The following is a 21,555-nucleotide window of genomic DNA, read 5'->3' on the forward strand; positions in this document are numbered from 1 at the left end:
TGACCAATAAAATTAAAAATCTATATAATTTTATATGTATATATAATAAATTATGTGTGTGTGTGTGTGTGTGTGTGTGTGTGTGTGTGTGTGTGTGTGTGTGTGTGTGTGTATATATATATATATATATATATATATATATATATATATATATTTTTTGTTTGTTTGTTTGTTTGTTTGTTTGTTTGTTTGTTTGCTGGTTGTTTGTTTGTTTACTATGGTTAAATATGCCGCTGATGAAAAATCCACCAACCATAGATTCCAGTAGCCACACCGCCTTTTGCTTGTTGGGTTAGTAGTTTCGATATAGAAAGTGTTGGATGAAACAATTTTGTGCTTCCAAAAGTACATTTTAAATGTAATTTAAATTACATTATCTCTTATTCTCTCAATTTGCCAGACGCGGCGCGGGAAGGGCGCTGTCGCGTTTTGCTGACGTCACGGTAATGGCCGCCCTCACTGTGTCGCGCAGGGTTTATGCCGTTCTCCGGTAGCTACAGAGGTGCAGCTAACAGCCCGCCCGTTTCGAGTTCGCCGTCGGACGCCGGAGAAGGCAGAGCTGCTGGGCCCTGTCTCCCGCAGCGCTAGGCTCGGACAGGTGTGCATGTGGAGCTGTCCTCCTTCGCCCCGCGTCCGCACTCAGGTCGCCCGCATTGTTAATGAGCAGCGAGCCTCCGCGTCGCCGAGCCCGCCGGAGCGCAGCTCTCGGGGGGGGCAAATCTCACCGACCCGCGCCTCTCGCCGCGGCTTGCGGGAGGGCGGCTCGGCTGCTGGAGCGCGTAACGTCGTTTGTCTCCTTTTTTTTTAGTTTAAATCGGACGCGCCGTTGCCGCCGACAGGCCTCCTGTTGCTGCGTTAGCCTGGCTAGCGTTAGCATGTTAGCCGGCTAGCTAGCCAGCGACAGCGAACCGCAAGGGCAGCCCGCTTAATAAATCTGTCATGTTTCGTGCATGCGGACAGGGCAGCGGTGTCATTATAACGTAAAATATCGCTATTAAACTTAATCAGTTGCCTGTGGTCCGATTAATAAACCACCAGCGCCACTTGTAGCCGCCTTTCTGACGTTTCATGCGACATCGTACACCTGGTATTCATGCATATGAGCGCTGTGAAAGTTGGAAAAGGAATTGCGTGCTTGTGTTATCTATGCAAACTGCGGGCGTAAGTTCTAATGCGCTGATGTTCTGCAGAACAACACCCACATGGACACTCCGGAGAGCCCCACGCAGTCCCCGCAGTCCCCAGAGGAGGAGGAGAAGAAAGGGGCTTCAGATAGCGAGCTGCTGGACTCCCCCGCCGAAGCGAGCCGGCCCATCTCAGACAGCGAGCTGCTGAACGATGAGGATGGAGGTGGCGAGTTCTCCGAGCTGGACGAGGATGGGGGCAGTCTGGAAAGAGCAGAACAGGACCTTGAAGAGGCAGAGGGCATGGCTGGTTTTGCCCGGCCGCCACGTGCTGGTGACATGAGAGGTACCTGTAGGGGTCTAATGCAATCTCCAGAGGATGAGGAGGGAGAGGAGAGGATCAGCCCTGAATCTCCTGACTTTGAGCCAGCGGCAGAGGGGCGTCAGGCTCTAGTTGGAGAAGAGGAAGATGAGGATGAAGGAATAAAGCCAAGAGGTCCCGTGGCTGCTGCTGACGCAGATGATGATGAGGAAGAGGTGGATGCTGCCAGCCGGAGGCGAGTAGCGGTGAGTGAACTGAAGGACGAGTCTTCTGTGTCTAGAGAACTGGATGAACATGAACTTGACTATGACGAGGAGGTCCCAGAGGAACGCAGTGTTCCACCACCTGAGGAAGATGATGCCGAAAAGCCTCCTGGTGGAGATGAAGGGGATGAGGAAGACGACGACGGCAGCAAAAAGGAGCAAGCGCAGGTCCAGGCCGCAGGTGAGAAGGATGCGCAGCCCCAAAAAGCAGAAGACCCCTGCGCTCAGGAGCGAAGCAGAAGAGACTCCCTCCATGAGAAGAAGGAGGAAGACGACGGGGAAATTGATGAAGGCGAGATTGATGTGAGTATCCAGCCCGTAATTGATGTACTGTCCACAGTTTATATAAACCTTTCATTGGGAGATTTGTATGCGCTTGTTTTGCAAGGCTTTCGTTGCGGAATATTTTTCCAAATTCTCCTTTGGGGTGGGACAAAATAATTTCTTAAAACTGACCTCAATATAGAGCTACGTTATCAATGCGCTGGTATCCAGCATCGATGCGTTTGCTGAATGCTTCTGAAAAAAAAAATCAGGAGGCTATTGTAGCGAAAGTGAAGAGATTGTCATTGTGATACACTGCAGCACAGCACACAACCAAATGTGTCCTCTGCTTTTAATCAGTGCTTTTGCTCAGTGGCACCTTAGCAGACCGGGATTCGAACCGGCAACCTTCTGGTCACGGGGTCACTTCCTTTACCGCTAGGCCACCTAGTAGTAGGTAGTAGTGCAGGACGTTGCCAGATCTTCTACGATTCCCACACCTTGGGCAATGTGCGTGCTGGTCTTGTTGGTCACATTCAAAGTTGTGGAGGTTTTAAGTTTCATTTGGACATTTAGTTCTCATTTGGTTCATGGTGCAATGTCTAACAGGGTCAGAATAAACACTTTAAGTGGTTTTTGTTCACGCTGAGGCCTACTGTTTTGGATGCCCAATGGTCAGGTGTCTTTAATGGCCATAGTGTTGAAAAGAAGTTACTCTGTTACAGAATAGACTTAAAATAAAGACAACATTTCCTGAATCATATTAACAGTCCAACCTTGAAATTTCAACATTCTGAGACCTTCCACTTGGTGGAAGAATAGACTCATTGAAGTTTGTCTTGCCTTTGTCCCTTGTTAATTTGAATAGTGCATTCTGTGAATATTTTTAAACTCTCACTTGTTACCTTAATAGCATTTTTTTTGGTCTTGCAGGATGATGACCTGGAGGAGGGGGAGGTGAAAGACCCTATGGACCGAAAAATTCGTCCCCGTCCAATATGCAGGTTCTTCATGAAAGGTAGCACCTCCTTTAGAAGATGATTATGATTTTGATTGCTGGTAAACCCTTGAATGGCTGATATATAGAAAACTTAGCTTCTCAAAAAGTGAAAAATCCTGCTGATAACATTCAAAAGTTGGTTTGCTTGATTTATTCAATACTGTGAACATAATGCGTTCATTCATTCCTGGTGTCATACTGGAATGTAGAGTTTTAAATCATGTTAACTGATTATCTGAATCAAATCAAACCCAGTATAATCTGATGGCAAAGTGTCTGTGACAGGGAAGCATATCTTAAATTATCCTTATATGATGGATTAAACAGCATTATTAACTATATCCGTGCAATGAAAAAATAAAACAGGTTTTTGTCAGTACACGACATTCCATGCTCTAGATAATTTGTTCCCGTATTGTTCTAGATAGCTGGGTAGTTTCCAGTCCAAATTGTCACTTAATAGACCTACAAGGGAAAAAAAAAAACGTTTTCCCCATATCATTTTTAGAATTATCGAAATGTCTGTTTTCTTTTGTTGGGGGAATTTTACTTGTCTCATTATAAACTTTCTTCTTGTCTGTGAGAAGGTTTGTGTTAAAATTTTGCAACATGTGTGCGTTTCTGTGACTACTTCTACAGATTATTGTTTCCATTCTATTTATTAGCCCTGTCAATAATAGGAATAATTATATTCTGGAAGGTGGATTGTCCCAGATGTCATTCAGGTGTTTGAGAAACAGGGGGCGCTGTTGTTTCCTTTTTGGGCTTTTGGAAATTCCTGGACACATGGGGTTGCATCATAGTAGTTGCTCATTAGTCACAGAGATGCAAATTATGATGACTGCGTCTGAGGAGATCCGCATGCATCAAAATGTCACCTGAATGGGTTCATTTATTTGTGTTTAAAATTAATGTTATTGCGTCTGCTAACTTTAAATATGGTTGATGCAGGTAATGTGAAGTCTCTCTGCCACGCCTTCCTTTCAGGTAACTGCACCTGGGGAATGAACTGCCGCTTTATCCATCCTGGTGTGAACGATAAGGGCAACTACTCTCTCATCTCCAAACCGGACCCCTTCTCCCCCAACGGTGCGCCCCCTGGTGGACCGCACCCCCTCATGCCTTCCAATCCATGGGTACACATTGGACTTCCTGTTAATCTATGGAGTTCTATGGTTTTCACCTGTGGACTTTGAGGACGCTCACCTCCTAGTTCGTGTGTTTTAGGGTGGGCCTGCGGTCGAGGAGCTCCCTCCTCCACCCCCACCCATGGATCCCCCAGTTGAGAGTGCATGGGAGAGGGGCCTGAGACACGCTAAAGAGGTACGAGTCCACCCCCTGATCAGCACGGCTACGTCTGTTCAGAGTACTGCTGTGCATGCTGAGTGAACGATACCTGCGGCCCTCAGGTTTTAAAGAAGGCCACCATTCGTAAAGAGCAGGAGCCTGACTTTGAGGAGAAGCGGTTCAACGTGACCATCGGTGAGGATGAGCGCGACTTTGACAAGGAGAACGACTTCTTCAGGGAGCGTGGCTACCGTATCACCAGAGAGATACGAGAGCCTGGGTGAGGACATGCGCTTCTCGGCTTGATCATGTCTCATATAGTTTTCACGATGTAAAGAGCACGATTCACCCGTCTTGACCAATTGGGTGATTGTGCTGTGGCACACACACATACACAAGCCTATCATGACCGGAATAACAGGAGAAACGTTTGGAGAAGATGTATATATATATTGATCAAATGAATTTCATGCAATTTAGTTGTACAATTTGAGCTGGGTGTTAACAGAACGACTGGATTTTGCTGTTTATGTAAATAGTGTCTGTCATAGTTTGTCTGCAGCTCATTAGCAAGTTGAGTAGGTTGTTACGTCGGCAGTAATTTTTAAATTTTTATTTTCATCAACATGATGTGCAGATTTTCTGGAAATAATAATATTGTTTTGAGGATATTTTGCCTTATGTCAACAGCAGTAAATCATAAGACTACGGTGATGGATGATGTTGCACCGATAGATAGTACCTGTACCGTTGCAGTCGCAGTATAAATTTCGAAAGCATGCAGTGAAATTGAAATGGTGCGGAATTTAATCAATTACACAGATGTGCATGATCGTTTCAAGTATTCCATACACTGTGGTTTTTCAATACCATGGGCACTTTTCTCTGTCTAGATCATGTTGTAATGAGTAGTATCTGTGGGCTTCCTGCATTGGCGAGAGTAATAATAAGTATGACGTTTAGTTCTGTATTACTGTGCTCCATTACCTTTAGTCACCTATATCAGCTGTCATTTGTTATTACAGTTCATGTGGAAAGTATGATACAGAGGGAAACATGCTTTTTTTTATACTTCATTTTGCAGTGACCTGGAGTTCAGAGATCTGGCCTATGTGTAAGTACGATTGTGGTGAATCAGTAACTGCTGCGTCACACAGCAATACAACACAGACTTCTCTTTTCACACCGGACACTTTCTCTCTTCATGCCGTTTGTGTTTGTGCTCTTTTCAGAAACGACCCCTACGCTGACCCGTATTATGATTATGAAATGGAAGCACTTTGGAGAGGAGGCCAGTATGAGAACTTCAGAGTGCAGTACACAGAAACTCCTCTACCCTACCACTACAGCGTATGTACTGAACTCTCCCTCACACGCCCAGTACAGAACTAAATTCTCCCCCTACCACTACAGTGTATGTACTGAACTCTCCTTCACCCGCCCAGTCAGAACTAAATTCTCCCCCTACCACTACAGCGTATGTACTGAACTCTCCCTCACACGCCCAGTACAGAACTAAATTCTCCCCCTACCACTACAGCATATGTACTGAACTCTCCCTCACCCGCCCAGTACAGAACTAAATTCTCCCCCTACCACTACAGCGTATGTACTGAACTCTCCCTCACCCGCCCAGTACAGAACTAAATTCTCCCCCTACCACTACAGCGTATGTACTGAACTCTCCTTCACCCGCCCAGTACAGAACTAAATTCTCCCCCTACCACTACAGCGTATGTACTGAACTCTCCCTCACCCGCCCAGTACAGAACTAAATTCTCCCCCTACCACTACAGCGTATGTACTGAACTCTCCCTCACCCGCCCAGTACAGAACTAAATTCTCCCCCTACAGCGTATGTACTGAACTCTCCTTCACCCGCCCAGTCAGAACTAAATTCTCCCCCTACCACTACAGCGTATGTACTGAACTCTCCTTCACCCGCCCAGTACAGAACTAAATTCTCCCCCTACCACTACAGCATATGTACTGAACTCTCCCTCACCCGCCCAGTACAGAACTAAATATTGCATGTACTACTTTCAGTATAGCGCCAAGTACATATTAAGCCTTCCACTATGTACAGTGAATGTGCACTTCCCTATGATGCTACAATACAGAACAGGGCTGTGATTACAAAAAATGTGAAATGATTTTGTTTCATTCCATTTAGCATTTTAGTTTAACATTTTGTATGTTTTTATTGTTACCATATTTATTCATGTTCACATTTTGTCCTTTTTTTTGTTTTGCTTTTGTTTATTAATTGTAGGTTGTAAAGGTTCCGTAAAGAATTAGTTTCAAAGGACAATGAGTAATTGTTTCAAAGGATCATGACTAAAACTTTAGCCAAAATAATCCTAGTTAACACTAAACACACTGATAACTTTCTGATTATCAGTTCTTTAGTGTATCATGTATCATTACCCTCCCAGTATCATGATAATGACTCCGTAACCCTATCAGAACCTGTGTCACGTATCGCTAATACGTTTGTTGTACTGCTGGGGCGTCACAATAGACTGATGAGTATCAAGTGTCTCCTTCCTGCGTGCTTCAGGAGCGCGAGCGAGACCCTCGAGAACGACGCGATCGAGAGCGGGATCGAGAGCGCGACCAACGCGAGCGCCGCCAGAGGGAGCGGGAGAGGGAGCGCGAGCGAGAGAAGGAGAGGCAGCGGAGGAAGGAGGAGTGGGAGAGGGACCGGTTGAAGCGGGACGACAAGGACCGGTCGAGGGAGCGCCCCCCGCGGGAACCCCGAGAGAAGAAGGACGACAAAGACAAACCCAAACCCATAACCCCTGAAGCCTTCCCACTGAAGTAAGAGCGGCTGCTTCCATTTTTTTCTTCCCTTTTCTTTCCCCTTTTTTCCTATTTGCATCTTTGATTTCTTCCATGTTCCCTTTTTTTTTTTTTTGTCTGTCTCATAGGGAAAACGTTTGCATTTAAAAAAAATTGGAAGATTTGACAAATTGTCATGTCAAGTAAAATAATAAACTTTTATTACATTCCTGTTTAAAGATGGGGGGGAAAAAACTTTCTTGGTCCTGTTTAATATGACGTGAGCAAACCAGTAACGTCACGGCAAGTCATAATGCTTGAGGTTTATAACAAATTAACGTCATCTGTTCTTGTGCAAGCAATCTAGAAGTTGTTTTTCATTCATAAATAATGTTCATAAGTAGCCAGGTTTTTTTTGCGCCCTGTGATTTAATGCACAGGAGAATCTGGTGGTCATTTTATAGGCGGCTGTTCCCTCTGCAGATTTACGATAAAACATCTACTGTTTTTTTTTGTTTGTTTGTTTTTTTTTTTTTTGCAGAACTGCCCCTTCGTGAATGACAGTAGCACATGTAATACATTTCCTCAGTTCCTCTAGCAAAGGGAATCTGTTTTTCTCAAGAAGGAAATTCTTTTTAAGGCAGCATATGAATTCATGGCAAACTTGCTCCCTCCATCGTCCAGTATTGCATTAGTGCCATTTGTTTCCTGATTGGTCAGTATCTTGCACTGTTATGAGCCGATTCCAGCCTCCTCTCTTTCAGTTGATGCGATTTAAGCATTTTACTCTTGATAATGGGTTACAGCGGCTATTTGTATGACTTCAATTTTTTTTTCGGAAACAGAAGGTGCAATGGAATTTAACCAAATGCTGTGGAGCGGGAAACTGTGGCCTCGGCGGTGGGAATGCCCAGCCGACTGGCTTTCAGGAGAGGGGTATAGCGAGGAATGCAATGAAACAATGCTTAATTAAATTAGTCACTAGCCCCACCCTCCACTGGGCTTTTACAACTCGTTTGCTGATCTCTTGCATAAGAATTGTGAAACTGAAACTTTATTCTGTGTTTTTGGGTGCGCAGCATCGTTCCTTTTCCTCACCCACTCGAGCCGGCAGGGCATGAAGGTTTTGGGTTACACAACCACTCTGAAGCGCCCGAGCAGGAAGGGCAGAGACGTCTGGAAACGGGTTAACAGAGAGGAGTGTTAACCAAACCCCCAAAAGCAATTAAGGGTTTGGATTTAACCTTACTTAGTTATTAGTGTTGTTATAATTATTATTTGTGCAAGTTATTGTGTTTTAAAGCAGTAATTTCCCGAATTGCTTTTTTATTTTTGGAAAATTTATATAAGCGTAGCCTGGTTATCAGAAATTAAATCTTAATTTTTTTTTCTTTGCCAAATCTCCCGTGCATGATCATTTTAAAAAATATATATTATCTGCATCTCTGTAAAGCACTGGCCCCCTTGATTTACTGCATTCCAGCGCTGCTCTGGTTCTGTTGTGCTTTTCCAGTCTGTACAATTCGACTGTTGCCTCATAGTCGCTTGAAGTCATAATGATGTCAGATGGCCGTGATGTCATCAGAAAAAGGAAGTGAGACACGCCTTGCACGGTTCCTGCACTGGCACCTGGGTGCATGCGAGTGATCAGTCCCTTTCTCTGTGGTGAATTATGGGTGTTGCACAGTTTCAATGTGTCTGGCAGCGCTGGAAAAACAGGCCATTAATCTTTTCATGTTAATGAAGTGTCAACATTTTTGATAATCCAAAGTAAATGTACATGTTGTAACAATATACACAAATGTTACTTAAATGTCCTTTATTATGATTTATTTATTTATTTATTGCTTTTATAACCATCTTATTGGTCTTCTAATACTGTATCTGAAGCCTCTTTCCGAATTACAGCCTTGGTGCAGAATTATAGCCACTTTCTCCCACAATTCCAGTAACAAATTCCAGATCCGACTGTCTGAGCTGCCGCTCTCTGAATGGCGGAGCAGAATGGCCAAAACACTCTTTATACCTATCGCCATTTCTAGCCACTGCAGGACCATAGACAGGCTTGGGGAACTCGTATTAATGATTTATTTATTTATTGTTTTGTTTGTGTGTGTGTGTGTGTGTGTGTGTGTGTGTGTGTGTGTGTGTGTGTGTGTGTGTGTGTGTGTGTGTGTGTGTGTGTGTATATATATATATATATATATATATATATAATGAATTTGTTTTGATTGTGTACTACACTACACCCACATGTTGGAATGACCTAGAGTGTTGTGATTTAACATACCCTCAGTGCCGTTGTTTTGTTTTTCCACTTGACGTGCTGGATATTGAAATTCTGGAAATTCAACTCAGTTTCCCCTCCTCTCGTCATGCTGTTTCATTGGCGTAGTTGGTAGCATCAGGTCATTTCTCTGAGGTTTATGATGTTTTTTTGCGGCTTGTTGTGCAACATCACCACAAATTGTGGCTTTGTGTGTGAGATTCCATCTGAATTTTCTTCTCCGCATTCCTTGAGGTTCCTTCAACCTGAAGTGCGCAGATCAGGTGGTGTGAATGCACAGCGCACACCCACGTTAACCAGGTGTGTTGACATGACTTGCCAGATATGTCTTAACATGGCACACGGCCACACGGTGTACAAAGCGCCCGCTGCAGGTTTTCCATCATCATCTTCGCCATTATCATCGTCAGCAGGGATGTGTTTTCTTACTTGAGTTCTTGGTTACTAATTACAATAATAATCATGTAAAAATGTTTATTAATGAACTATGGCTAATTAATTCTGAATCAATTAAAAAAAATTTGCATTAAATAGTTCTCCTCCTATACCCAAAATATTGGCTTTGAGTCTACATTTAGTTGTGTATACATCTGCAAAGGCATTAGCTATTGCATTACTTAATTACTAATCAATCAAGCCTTTTCTCTCAGACGTGCACACAACTCTTTCATGCATGTCACCCGTGCAGAGTGTATTCACACGTTTCATACAGCACTAGTCAAAAAAATGACTTTTTTTCTTCTTCCCCCTCTTCTTCTATATTAATATGGAAGACATCCCAACTATGAGGGAACACACATTATGTAGTATATATACAATTATGCTTTATATTTTAGATTAATTCATAACAGTAGTCATTTTTTCGCCTTAATGACCGCTTTGCACTCTCTAGGCAGTCTCAGTCAACCTCATGAGGTTGTCACCTGGAATAATTTTCCAGTCTTGAAGCAGTTCCCAAAGGTGCTGCTTTGCTCCACTCTTGGTCTCACTCATCCCATCCCACCTCTGTTGGGTTTGGGTCAAGTCATCCTCTTTCTCATTCAAATGGCCCTTACGTAGTCTGGAGGTTTGTTTTGGGTCATTGCGCAAACCAGATGAGATGGCACGTCACTGCAGAATGCTATGGTAGCCATTCTGGTTAGGTGTGCCTTAAATTTGAAATAAATGACCAACAGTCCAACCTGCAAATCCCCTCATACCGTCAGTGGGCAGCCATGAAAGGCGTATGGGTGTGGAGTGTGTGTGGAGACTTTGCCCATTGGCACCTTGGTGGTTCGGGATTCGAACCGGCAACCTTCCGATTAACCAGTAGGCCACCACTGACTATGCAGATTCTGGGGATAACCTCATACACGCAAAGGTTCTGCTCCACCGCTGAGCTACATCCCCAGCTAATGAGGACATCCCCAGGACATCTTTTCAGTAACAGAAGTAGAGGTCGGAGAATTGTCCAGGGAGATTCAGAGATCCTTTTGTGAGGAGGAATCATCATGAATGAATAGCAGTTCAGTTTTTCCTGGGGTTGAGATGTCAGACAGGAAACAGAGATCTTGGTGAACACGAGTTGGATGTCATCTGCACAGCAGTGGTAGGATAGGACTGTCCCTGTAACTACTGATTGTCAGTTGCTCTGTAAATTTACGCTGTAAATGTAAATAGGAAGCTATGACAAGCCACTAATTCAAAGGTTCTTGTTGTTTACTGTCAACTTTTTTTCTTTTCTACTTAATTAATTTAATCTGCGTTTAAAAAAATCTACCATATGCATTCTTTCGTATTTTGGAGGTTGCCTGTATTCATTTACAATGTTGAAAATATGTCAAATATAGTGAAACCATTGGGTGAGGAGTTATGTCCAAATGTCCTTTTGGACTAGTTCTGTATTGTACAGATTTGCTAGAATTTTTCACTAAAAATGATTTAGTGGGGAAAATCTTATGGATTCAGATAATTAAATAATTAAATGCAGGTGTGACCTTTAAAGCAGAGTTGAAATTATTATTATTATGCTTATTTATTTGTTTAATTTTATTTTTGGAGAGAAATTAATTTTGTTTTTATGGTATCACTTTGAGGAAACACAGTCTGTGTACCTGCTCCAGTTTTGCTCAAACAGGAAGCAGCATGGAAAAAGTGTTGCCTCTATAAATAGACCATGAATTGCTCCTGTAAACACGATCCATAAATAGCAGCTGCGTGTCTATTTTTGGCTCAGGGCGCTTGCATCAGGACTGAGGAATTTGGGCTGGAGTTATATCTTTCTTCATCGTCACTCTCCTCCTAATCACACTGCGTTCGGGTTCCTCGCCCAATAATGCAACTCTGATATGAGGCACGTATCAAGTGGCTGTAAGAAATTCCATCCTGCCCCGATTGACGTGGAAATAACCTTGTTGATCGGCGTAAATTGAATATGTGTGTGCTTGCTAATGCCGTCATTTACTTGTTATTAACTGCAGAAATGTTTAACCCCAGTGACCTGAAACGAGAAGAAACAGGGAATTCTGGACCAGGGGAATGCTGTTAACATGCTAAATAAAAAAAGATGCAGTTTGTTTATTTCCTGTTAATGAGACGAGTAGAGTTCCTGTTGGCAGATATACTCCGTAATGCCTGAGGTGTGATTGCCATCTTGTGCTACCGAAGGCCTCCAGGATGTTGGGTTGACAGGCTGATATTAGTTTTGCGTCACTTCAATTTGTTTGAACAGAGCTGGAATGGAACCAAATCGGATATTTCATAATGTAAAAAATAAGGAAGGAAATTGCAAACATTCATTTACTTAAAAGTGCAACAACATGGGATTATTTGTTTTTGCCCTCAATTTGATAAGTTCCAAGATCAGTTCTGTTGACCAGAATTCTAGACCAGCGTGTCAATAATGAAAATGAACAACAATTAAATTAATTAAAAATAAAAATGGAAGCTGTGATGCACAGTACAGGCTCTTTCTGGCAACTAATACTGCACAGTACTGTGATGCACAGTACTTTCCTAGGCCACAAGACCTTGTGTCAGTATGACATTGACAATACATTTGCTTTTCTTTTCCTCCCATCAAGTCTTGTACTGAGATCCTGTGTGCATATTTTGGGGTTTTTGCTATGCACGAATGACTTGGCATTTACCATCCCATGGGGCACAGGAATTTGGAAAGCATGCGAATATGTTTATTTTAAACCAGTTGTTGCTGGTCGTGTCTGTATTAATTGGATTCTGGGTTAAAGTGAAGCCACCCGTATTCCGGGTTAAATTAAAAGCACAAATGTGGGGATTAAGTATCACAGATGCATAAAAAATTGCTTTTCCTCCCCTCTCTCTCTCTCTCATACATCAGTCCACTGGAGCCACCTGTAAAGAAGGACATCGTCCCCATGGCCAAACGCCCAGACGAGTGGAAGGACCCGTGGCGCCGGTCTAAGTCACCGCGTCGACGCCCAGGACTCATGGGGTCGCCACCGCGTGGGCGTAGACGCCACCGTCCCTCTGGGTCATCGGTCTCACTTTCCAACTCCTCAAGGTGAATAGCCAGTCTCTCTCTCTCTCTCTCTCTCTCTCTCTCTCTCTCTCTCACACACAGCAATCAGCCAGAACTTTATGACCACGGAAGGTTGACATGAATAACATTTTTTTTATCTCATTATAATGGCACCTGGCGGTGGGTGGAGCCATTTGAGTTACCAGATTGCGACTGTTATGAGCCATTGTGTGATTGTGGGGATTGCGGAATGTGCTTGAAAAGACAAGGCAGATCCATGCAGGCTCCAATCCACAACTGACTGGTCTGTAGTAGATAAAGCATACGGTCAGGGGGTCACACACACTTTTACTGGCTATGCACTCCACGTTGTACAGGTTATAATACCCTAGTACCTCCTGTTTTATATGTGTGTTTTGTGTGTGTGTCTGCAGGAGTTCTTCACGGTCCTCATCCTACACCGGCTCCGGTTCGTCGCGTTCCAGGTCCCATTCACGCTCATCTTCCTACAGTTCCTACTCCCATTCTTCACAGCACAGTTCCTTTAGTGGAAGCCGCTCTAGGTAAACGCTCCCACACCACACACCACGCCTCCAGTACAATCGCGAGCATTCAACGCCCAGCGCCCTGTGTGTCTGGTTTCCTCTTTTTCCACAGGAAAGTTTCACTGAAATCTTTTTATCAACCATCATTTGCATGCTTTTTTTGAGCTGGGTGCAAGAGCTTAACAGCAAAATATTAAGCAGAAGAGATTTTCATTTGTTTTATTTCATTTGTCGTTATCACTAATGAGGCTTTCAGCTAACTATTGTATCACAAACCAGGATAAGTAATTGACCCAGAGAAATAAATCATGGCAACGGAATTTATGATTTATGACAATGTTATGATTATTCCTGTCACTACCACCACCCTTTTGTAGACGTCAGCTGACCAGAGTCGTGTCCTCGGCAGCGTTCTTGTTTGTCATGAAGCTGTAGAAATGATAATGGATGTGGACCATCTGGTGTGTTTACTGCAGTAATAAATTGATTTATTAAAACAGCGGAAGTGGTGAATTTTTGATGTTGTCAAGGATGTCTGGTAGTAGCCTAGTGGGTAACACACTCGCCTATGAACCAGAAGACCCAGGTTCAAACCCCACTTACTAACATTGTGTCCCTGAGCAAGACACTTGACCCTGAGTGTCTCCAGGTGGGGACTGTCCCTGTAACTACTGATTGTAAGTCGCTCTGGATAAGGACGTCGGGTAAATGCTCTAAATCTAAATGTAAATGACACAAAAAACATGAGGATGGTGGAGCAGGTCGTACTAAAATGTTTTTTAAGAAAGCAGGTGGTCTGTGGGGATCTTTATGAAGTTTTACCATGTCTCCTAACCTCTCGTGAAACTGCGTGTTTGATGTCTGGTTCCCTCTGTGCAGGTCCAGATCTTTCTCTTCGTCCCCCTCGCCTGCAGGACCAAGGAACGCGGCCAAGGCTAAACCAGAGCTGATTCCCCCTGCCGCTAAAGGGTGTGTCATCACACACACACACAGTTCATAATTCACAAAAGAAGAGAATAGCATACATTCATTGTGCAGATACACGGTGACACAATGAAATGTGTCCTCTCCTTTAAACCGTCACCTTTGGTGAGCAGTGGGCAGCCATGACAGGCGCCCGGGGAGCAGTATGTGGGGTGCCAGTGTGTGGCACCTTGTCTGTTCGGGATTCGAACCCACAACCTTCTGAGTACGGGTCTGATTCCTCACTGGCTTGGCCTTAACTGCCCTGTAGTGAGAGAGAGTGAAAGAGAGTGTGTGTTTGCTGTAGTTATTATACTAAAAAAATGATTTACCAATGATGTGTAAGTTCAATGAGATGAGCAGTGTTAGTTAAGATGATTAGGTGATTAGGGAAGTCTATTTGCAAACACTCAATCAATGCATATAATGTACTGTGTGAGAGAGAGAGAGAGGATGTGTGATTTGCTCGCCCATGTCCGCCACATGCCCATCAACTGTATTTTCCCCTCAAGTGCCCCGCCGAAGCCTGCAACGCTGCCCCCCCCTCGCAGGGACAAGCCTCCCCCCAAGAAGGTCCCCAGCCCCCCTCTCCCCAGTCAGCCCGGAAAGCCTCCGAAGCCCCCGGCCGAGGGCGCCAAACCGCCCAATCAGCGCGAGGCGGCAAGGCCCCCGCCGCCACGGGAGCCGGGGAAGCCCCCGAACATGAGGGAGGGGCGGAAGAAAGAGTCTCCGCAACAGAACGTGCCTCGGAGGTGAGGTCACACACACAATGACGGTCTGTCCTCGCTCTGTGTTTGATCAGATGAAAATATTTCGGAAATGTGTGTGTTTTTGTGTGTCGATTTGCATTCATGTAGTAAGGCAGTGTGTGGATCGGTGCCGTGGATTCACCCTGCGGGCGGCAGACGAGGAAGCCACACCGTCAGTGGTGGGCGTGGCGTGGGAGTAGGGGTGGGGGCGTGTCTGGGGAAAGTCTGCCGAGGCTCAATCATTGACAGCGGCATGTACGCCGTGATGCCGGGGCATTTCTGGTGTGAAATTTCCAGTCTGTGGAATACCACACAGCACCCTGAGGAGCCACCAGGCCCTCACCCAACACACTGCGTGTTGACACTTTTTTTAAAGCTACAGAAGGTCTGAGAACACCGCCAGCCACTCGTCAGTTACCTTGGACCACTTTTTGTAGGTCCTGACCCCTGCAGACCAGGAGCGTCCCACAAGTTTGGGAGATGCCTTGTCAACATGCGAACGTTGTTTGCTGAGACTGTACACGTATTTAAAAAAATAAATAATTAGATTACATTGCGGGTTTGTTTACCAATATACTTTATCTTATCTGGTTCATTCAAATCCAGTATGGGTTGAGTGGAACCTCTGCGTGTGGACTTCTTCATGCCCGGCTTTCTGCCTCACTTTTGAATAAAAGGATCCCCGTTCTGTTTGGAGGAGTAGAACATTGCTCATTCCATGTTTGCCGCGCGAGGGGTCACAACAGCGAGGATAACGTAATAATGTGTGTAATGAAGTGATTTGTTTGTGTGATTTTTCTCCCCCAGACGGACTGTGAGCGGCAGCGTTAGCGGCAGCGGCAGCAGTTACTCCGGCTCCAGCTCGCGGTCTTCATCTGCGTCACGTTCCCGCTCCGGCTCTCGCAAGTCCAGGTGGGCGCGCAGCTCCTCATCACACACACACACACAACCTGCAGTTGTACCATTAATTCTGTAAAAGTAAAAAAAAAAATCATATACCTCAAGATTATTCCACGCATCCGATCACGCAACCAGTGGCTCCTCTAGTTGATCGAAAAATGAATGAGTCAAACATACAACGTGCACAGTCCTGGATGAAATGATTCTGAAACCCCTTAGTGTTTTGTCCTGTAAAATGGGGATGGGAAATCCAGTAGCCTACATTCCACGTTGATTTATTTCTATATTTTCCATGTATCGAAGAGAAAGACACAATTTTTTTGTTTGTTTTACACATTCATTTTTTTTTTTCATTTCATCTAGAGTATGAAAAAACCACAGTGGTCATTAATGAAAACCATTAATTAGACCATATCAGCGGTTTTAATGGACTTCCAATCTAGTGGTTAATATTTAACCCACACACCAGTTTACACTTGGCTGGATTTTTTTTTTTATAAAGAAATTTGTCCATTTGGGAAGTTTCATCTTGACCTTTTGAGCCATGTGCGAGGTGATTTCCACATTTTTAACAAAGACGGCAGTGTGATTGGCACCATTGTAGTTTGTAGATTGGCACCTCTGCTTGTTCAAGTGATGTTCATTTTCTGGATAATTAGAGTTTTTAACCAAAAGATGTGATTCAGACAGACGCATGTAGTGGGGCCCTCTCAGTTTTCCATTCTATATATGATCAACCAATTGAACTGTTTAGTTTAAAATTTTGTGTAATTAACATTTTTTTGTAATACACAGTATTTGCATTTCATTTTAATCCAGTACTTCGGATTACAATATTATATATGGTCATTTATGTTTTAAGTATTTTGTGGGAAAATTCACTTTTCACATACACCTTTTTGTTATTATTTATTAAATCACCTCAATAAATGACAGGACTTTTTTTGTAAAGAAGAATTTCACTTGGACACCTTTTCTTGCCACTGTAATTTGTAAAAATGCATTAAAAGTGACAAATCCTCTCTACAGTGGAGTGTAGTAAAAGTTGCATCAATTTTGCTATTGCACAGTGACATAATTTTGCATTAACACATGCATATTAATGTGAGGGATTTTAATGAATCATATAAATGTATTTCCATAACGTTGTTAGCCCATGATCACGTGTTTCACTGTAGAGGGTTTCAAAGGATCAGACTGGGAAATGCATTAATCGCAGCAAGAAAATTATACTTAGGATGTTAAAATGTGAGCATATTATTAATGTTTTCCGTCTTTGAATGCCTGGTTAGGTTTTTTTTTTTTTTTTTTTTTTTTTCTCCTCTTTTTCTCAGAAAAACAGAGTAACGGTAACGTGTGGCCTGAACTGGTTTTCAGTCATAAATATTTTTCCATCTCTTCTCCAACGTCTTCCTTCAAATAAATGTTAGTTGAGATTCCCGTTATCTGATTGTTATCGCTGCTATTTGGTTTCTCTTGTGGTGCGGTCGATCTTGTTTTCTCCTTGACTTCCTTCTGGCCTTCCCCTCACACCTGATTACCATGCCATGCCGTTTGTCTTCTGACAAATCCCCTAGAAAATCCAGGTACTGGTCTGTGAGTTCATGTGCACATCATGCTTCTTCTGTTATTCCGGGTCATCCTTTAATTCCTCCCTCTCTCCCTCTCTCTCCAGGTCCCTGAGTGTCAGCAGCGTGTCGTCCGTCTCGTCGGCTTCCTCCAGCAGCAGCTCGGTGCAGAGCGCCGACACCGACAACATGTACGCCGACCTGGCCAGCCCCGTGTCCTCGGCCAGTTCCCGGTCCCCCACGCCGGGCCACTCCCGCAAGGAGCGGGGTCCCCCCCGCGACCGGGGACCCAACAAGGAGCGAGCAGGTACCCCGACACTTCCACTCCACTCGGTCCGCAGCGATGATGACCAGAAATAGGGAAGTGGTGAACTTCCTGAAATATCTTTCGGCTGCAAACTTCCGATCCTGATGAATACGATGACGATGGCATCTCACGCGCTGACCAGTCGTGACTGTGGCGACGTGATTAATGTGTTCGGATTTTTTTTATATATTTTTTGTTTTTGTTTAGCTTTTGTGTGAGTGGAAAACTGTAAAATGCAGTTCATTCACAGGAAAGCCCCCGAAGAAAGACGAGCGGAAAAGACTGGACCCCTCCGGCCTCCCGCCCAAAACCTCTGTCTCGTCCATTCCGCGGTCGGGGCCCAGCACCCGGGGGGGCCCCGTTCACACGACCCACATGGGCCCTCCCGGAGCCTACGGCTCCCACAAAGACATCAAACTCACCCTGCTCAACAAGGTAGCACGTCCCACATCTTCCTGTCCAACAGGACACGCTCAGGCTCCTTCATTTAATTCCTAATTGGATGTATTAATTTAAAATGGCTGTTGTTCTGGGCATGTATTATTATTAAACAGTTCGGTGGTTTTCTATGGTTATTTCATTTTAAAGAACTGAAAGCTACGCTGATCACATTCTTCTTTTCTTTTATTGCCCTCCCCAACAGCAGCAGGCAGACCGAGGGAACAGGAAGAGGTATTTCCCATCAGACAAGGAGCGCCCGATGTCTCCCAGCAGCAAGAGGATAGCGCTGTCTCCTGACCGAGGTGGGCGGACTTCTTTTATTTCTTCTGGTGCCATCCGAAGATGGCACACCTGCACCTGCACAATCATTACTGTGGACCACTGGTTTGAGTGTCAGTCAGTAGATGAACATCCTCACCCACCCTGTTGTTTTTTTTCTTCTTTCTTCCTCCAATCACGCACACAGCTCGTGACAGAAGAATCCCGGGACGCCCACCGCTTTCGCCGAGAATGGAGCGGCCCAGAGGACAGGCCGCTCCCCGCTCTGTCCCGCCGCAGGGAGAGAGGTGGGTGTGGGTGATTTCCACCGGGTCTTCCTCCAGTCGGGTACAAGGGAGTCCTGTGTGAAAAGCAGGAAGCGATCTGAAGACATTTTCATTTTTGCTATAACCATGGTGGCGCAATGAGCAGAGGACCACACGCCCACTTGCCCTCATCACTCACCCAGATTGTGCGTCCAATACCCTCACTTAAAAATAATATTCATAAAGAATGAGCCCACAGTCTCTGTACTGGTAATTAATTCAAATTTTAAATAATCATTTTTATAAAAGCTGTAAGTACAAATTTGACTAAATAATCCGTTTAAAGATTCAGTTTTCTTTGATTCTTGACAAAGTTAAACCAGAGATTTGTCATTTATGGCTCAGTTAAAATGTTATATTTAAGGGGAAATAACGCAGTGTTAAGAGTTCTGGGAATTTCATGAATGTATAATGAAGTACATAGTTACCGTAAGACTGCGCGAGAAACGTTTTTCTATGTTTACAACTGCAACGTCTAAAACTAGCGCAGGTCTGTAGTGGCTTTGCCGTCTTTGCGTAGTGAACCACGTCACATGGTGCTCCATGCGTTGCTTCTATATTCCAGAACATTCTCTGCCGTGAGTTTTGAGTTCAGCTTTTCAGGGTTGTCGTAAGTTTAGTTTAACAATATTTTTCTATATATTTCTTTTTCTTCCCACATTTGCATAGAAATTGCATCAGAGAACATATGGGCATGAATAATTTACAAGTGATGGAAATTCTTAAAATGTGTAGGAACCCTAATAACAGATATTGGGACTAATTGGACCGTGCTGCCCCTTGTAGCTCATTGCTTATTTCCCATAATCCCTTTCTCTCTCCAGGAAACGGCCACTGTCTCCACAGCCCAAGACATCTGCCAAGGCCCCAGCTGTGCCCTTGGTGAAGCCCCCAGGCCCGGTGTCCGGCGCGGCCAAACCCAGCAACACCCTGAGCCGCCGCGAGGAGCTGCTGAAGCAGCTGAAGGCCGTGGAGGACGCCATAGCCCGCAAGAGAGCAAAGATCCCTGGGAAATGAGGAGTCCTGACGTGAGAGTGAACCAGACGAGCATACTCTCCAACCGCCCCACCGCAGACGCCGCCGCCCCGCATCCCGGGTAGACGTTCCCGTTGTCGTGGACGACGGGAGGGTGGGGATGAACTAATGACCAAAAAAAAAAAAAAAAGATCATTGACCCCGAAAAAAAGGAAAAACACCGGAGCTCCTCAAAATAAATTCTGCTCCTCTGGTTTTATGACGTGAAGCTGAGTGTCACAAGAAGCAGGCAGCCTTGGACAGCTTCTCGGTCCCGACGCCGAGACTGTCGACCGGTCAGATCCTGCCCCCGTTGCCTCTCTCTCTTTAGCTGTATAATTTTTTATTTTTTTTTTTACACCCAAGACTCCGCCCCCCTTACTGTCCACTGCCACCCTCGACCAGCGAACTCTACAGCCGTGGTGTCGGCGAGCCCCCCGTTTCTCACCGTAGTGTCTGACTCATGACGTGCATTCTTGCTGCGCCGCGTGTTTTTTTTTTTTTTTCTGTGGTTTTTATTTCTCCCACATTTTTAGTTTGTGAGATTGTCACCGGGACGCTCGCAGGTGAGGAGGGAATCAGTCTTGCTTTTGTGAGGAGAAGCTTCTAAATAAAACTATTTTGATAAAGAGAGCGAGTCGCCTGTCTTTCATCTTTACACCAACTTTATTCTACCATTTCACCGTCGTATGCAATACATTTTTAAATCACCAGGAAGCCTGACGAACCTATATCATGAGCATCCTTCCTGCAGTAAAAAAAAAAAAAAAAAAAAAGCTAAAAACGTCTATTCGTTTGGGCTACCAGTCCTGAATGTATATTTTCTGAAACTGTGAAAAGTTCTTGTTCTCAAATTCTCAGAAATGAAAATAATTGAAAAGTATAAAAAAAATAAAATGGATAGCATAGATGAATGTGTACCTTTTAATTACCTTTTTTCACCATTTATCTTTGTAATAAAATAACTTCTGTTTCATTCAGTGGTCCAGAAATGCAGGAATAATGAAAAGCTCCTGGTTTCTTTGTGTGTGTGTGTGTGTGTGTGTGTGTGTGTGTGGCTGTCGTTGCTTGGATGTGGAATTCACGCCGCGAGTCCATCCATCAGCCGGGATTCTCCGGCCCAGTGTTTACACGGCTGCAGAAAGCCCGCAGGGAGAGCCTTTTTGAACTCACCCCTCCTTTCCTTTTGTCCCTTACTGGCCTTGCAGGAGTGGCCTTGTGCCACCGTGTGACCTGAGGGACTTCCTCCTGGTGAGGGACTGGTGAAGTGAACAGCAATGCCTCGTTTAACCAGGACTTTATCCTGCAGGTTACGTTCCGCTGAAACTCGTATCTGTGACTGATTTGTACTCCGGGACATCTTCAAGGTTGCCAGAACCTCAAATTGTGCTCCTGGTGCGAGGGTTCTGGGTCTCTTCCCGGGTGGGCGGGGCTCATTATCTGCCTTGAGTGTTCTCTGGCGTTGACCTCTGACCTCTCAGACAGGGGTCAGGTGCCCTGAAACGGGCAAGTTCCGACTGAGATGGAACACGTCACTCTGCTGCTGCACAGCATCTTCTGGGCCACAGATTTCTCTCAAATGTTATCTTGAAGGAACAATTGCCTGCAGCACGAAGAACACAAGTTCTTTTTTTGTTTGTGTAACCCCTTAAAAAGGTCTTTTTGTTCTGTTTTATAG

General features: G+C 44.5%; 2 protein-coding genes across 5 annotated transcripts in view; one reads left to right on the top strand and one right to left on the bottom strand.

Moving 5' to 3' along the window:
* LOC114766810 (protein brambleberry-like) overlaps window positions 1-21,555 on the bottom strand; it is a 480,412-nt gene that overhangs the window by 404,090 nt on the left and 54,767 nt on the right. The gene's annotated exons all lie outside the window — the stretch shown is intronic.
* On the top strand, window positions 432-20,064 carry zc3h18 (zinc finger CCCH-type containing 18). 4 transcript variants are annotated; one of them, XM_028958040.1, is made up of 19 exons: window positions 432-443; window positions 1,191-2,012; window positions 2,907-2,991; window positions 3,961-4,109; window positions 4,201-4,296; window positions 4,383-4,540; window positions 5,345-5,374; window positions 5,493-5,610; window positions 6,821-7,080; window positions 12,666-12,848; window positions 13,241-13,369; window positions 14,231-14,320; window positions 14,827-15,066; window positions 15,871-15,975; window positions 17,639-17,838; window positions 18,089-18,273; window positions 18,482-18,581; window positions 18,746-18,845; window positions 19,688-20,064. In XM_028958040.1, exons 2-19 carry the CDS (start codon window positions 1,203-1,205, stop codon window positions 19,878-19,880), a joined length of 3,231 nt encoding a protein of 1,076 aa, XP_028813873.1. In that variant the 5' UTR covers window positions 432-443; window positions 1,191-1,202; the 3' UTR covers window positions 19,881-20,064. The 4 variants fall into 4 exon arrangements, with proteins under 4 accessions (XP_028813873.1, XP_028813871.1, XP_028813869.1 ...); XM_028958038.1 differs by lacking the exon at window positions 432-443 and adding an exon at window positions 450-598; XM_028958036.1 differs by lacking the exon at window positions 432-443 and adding an exon at window positions 663-779.

The sequence above is a fragment of the Denticeps clupeoides genome, chromosome 17, assembly GCF_900700375.1.
Source record: "Denticeps clupeoides chromosome 17, fDenClu1.1, whole genome shotgun sequence".
In the NCBI taxonomy this organism is placed as follows: domain Eukaryota; kingdom Metazoa; phylum Chordata; class Actinopteri; order Clupeiformes; family Denticipitidae; genus Denticeps; species Denticeps clupeoides.

What these genes read in the sequence shown, in the direction of transcription:
- zc3h18 (XM_028958040.1), top strand. Translation starts at nt 1,203, where the DNA reads ATGGACACTCCGGAGAGCCCCACGCAGTCCCCGCAGTCCCCAGAGGAG. An exon ending in CAACAGAACGTGCCTCGGAG is followed by an intron (nt 15,067 to 15,870) that starts GTGAGGTCACAC and finishes TTTCTCCCCCAG; the next exon opens with ACGGACTGTGAGCGGCAGCG. An exon ending in AACTCACCCTGCTCAACAAG is followed by an intron (nt 18,274 to 18,481) that starts GTAGCACGTCCC and finishes CCTCCCCAACAG; the next exon opens with CAGCAGGCAGACCGAGGGAA.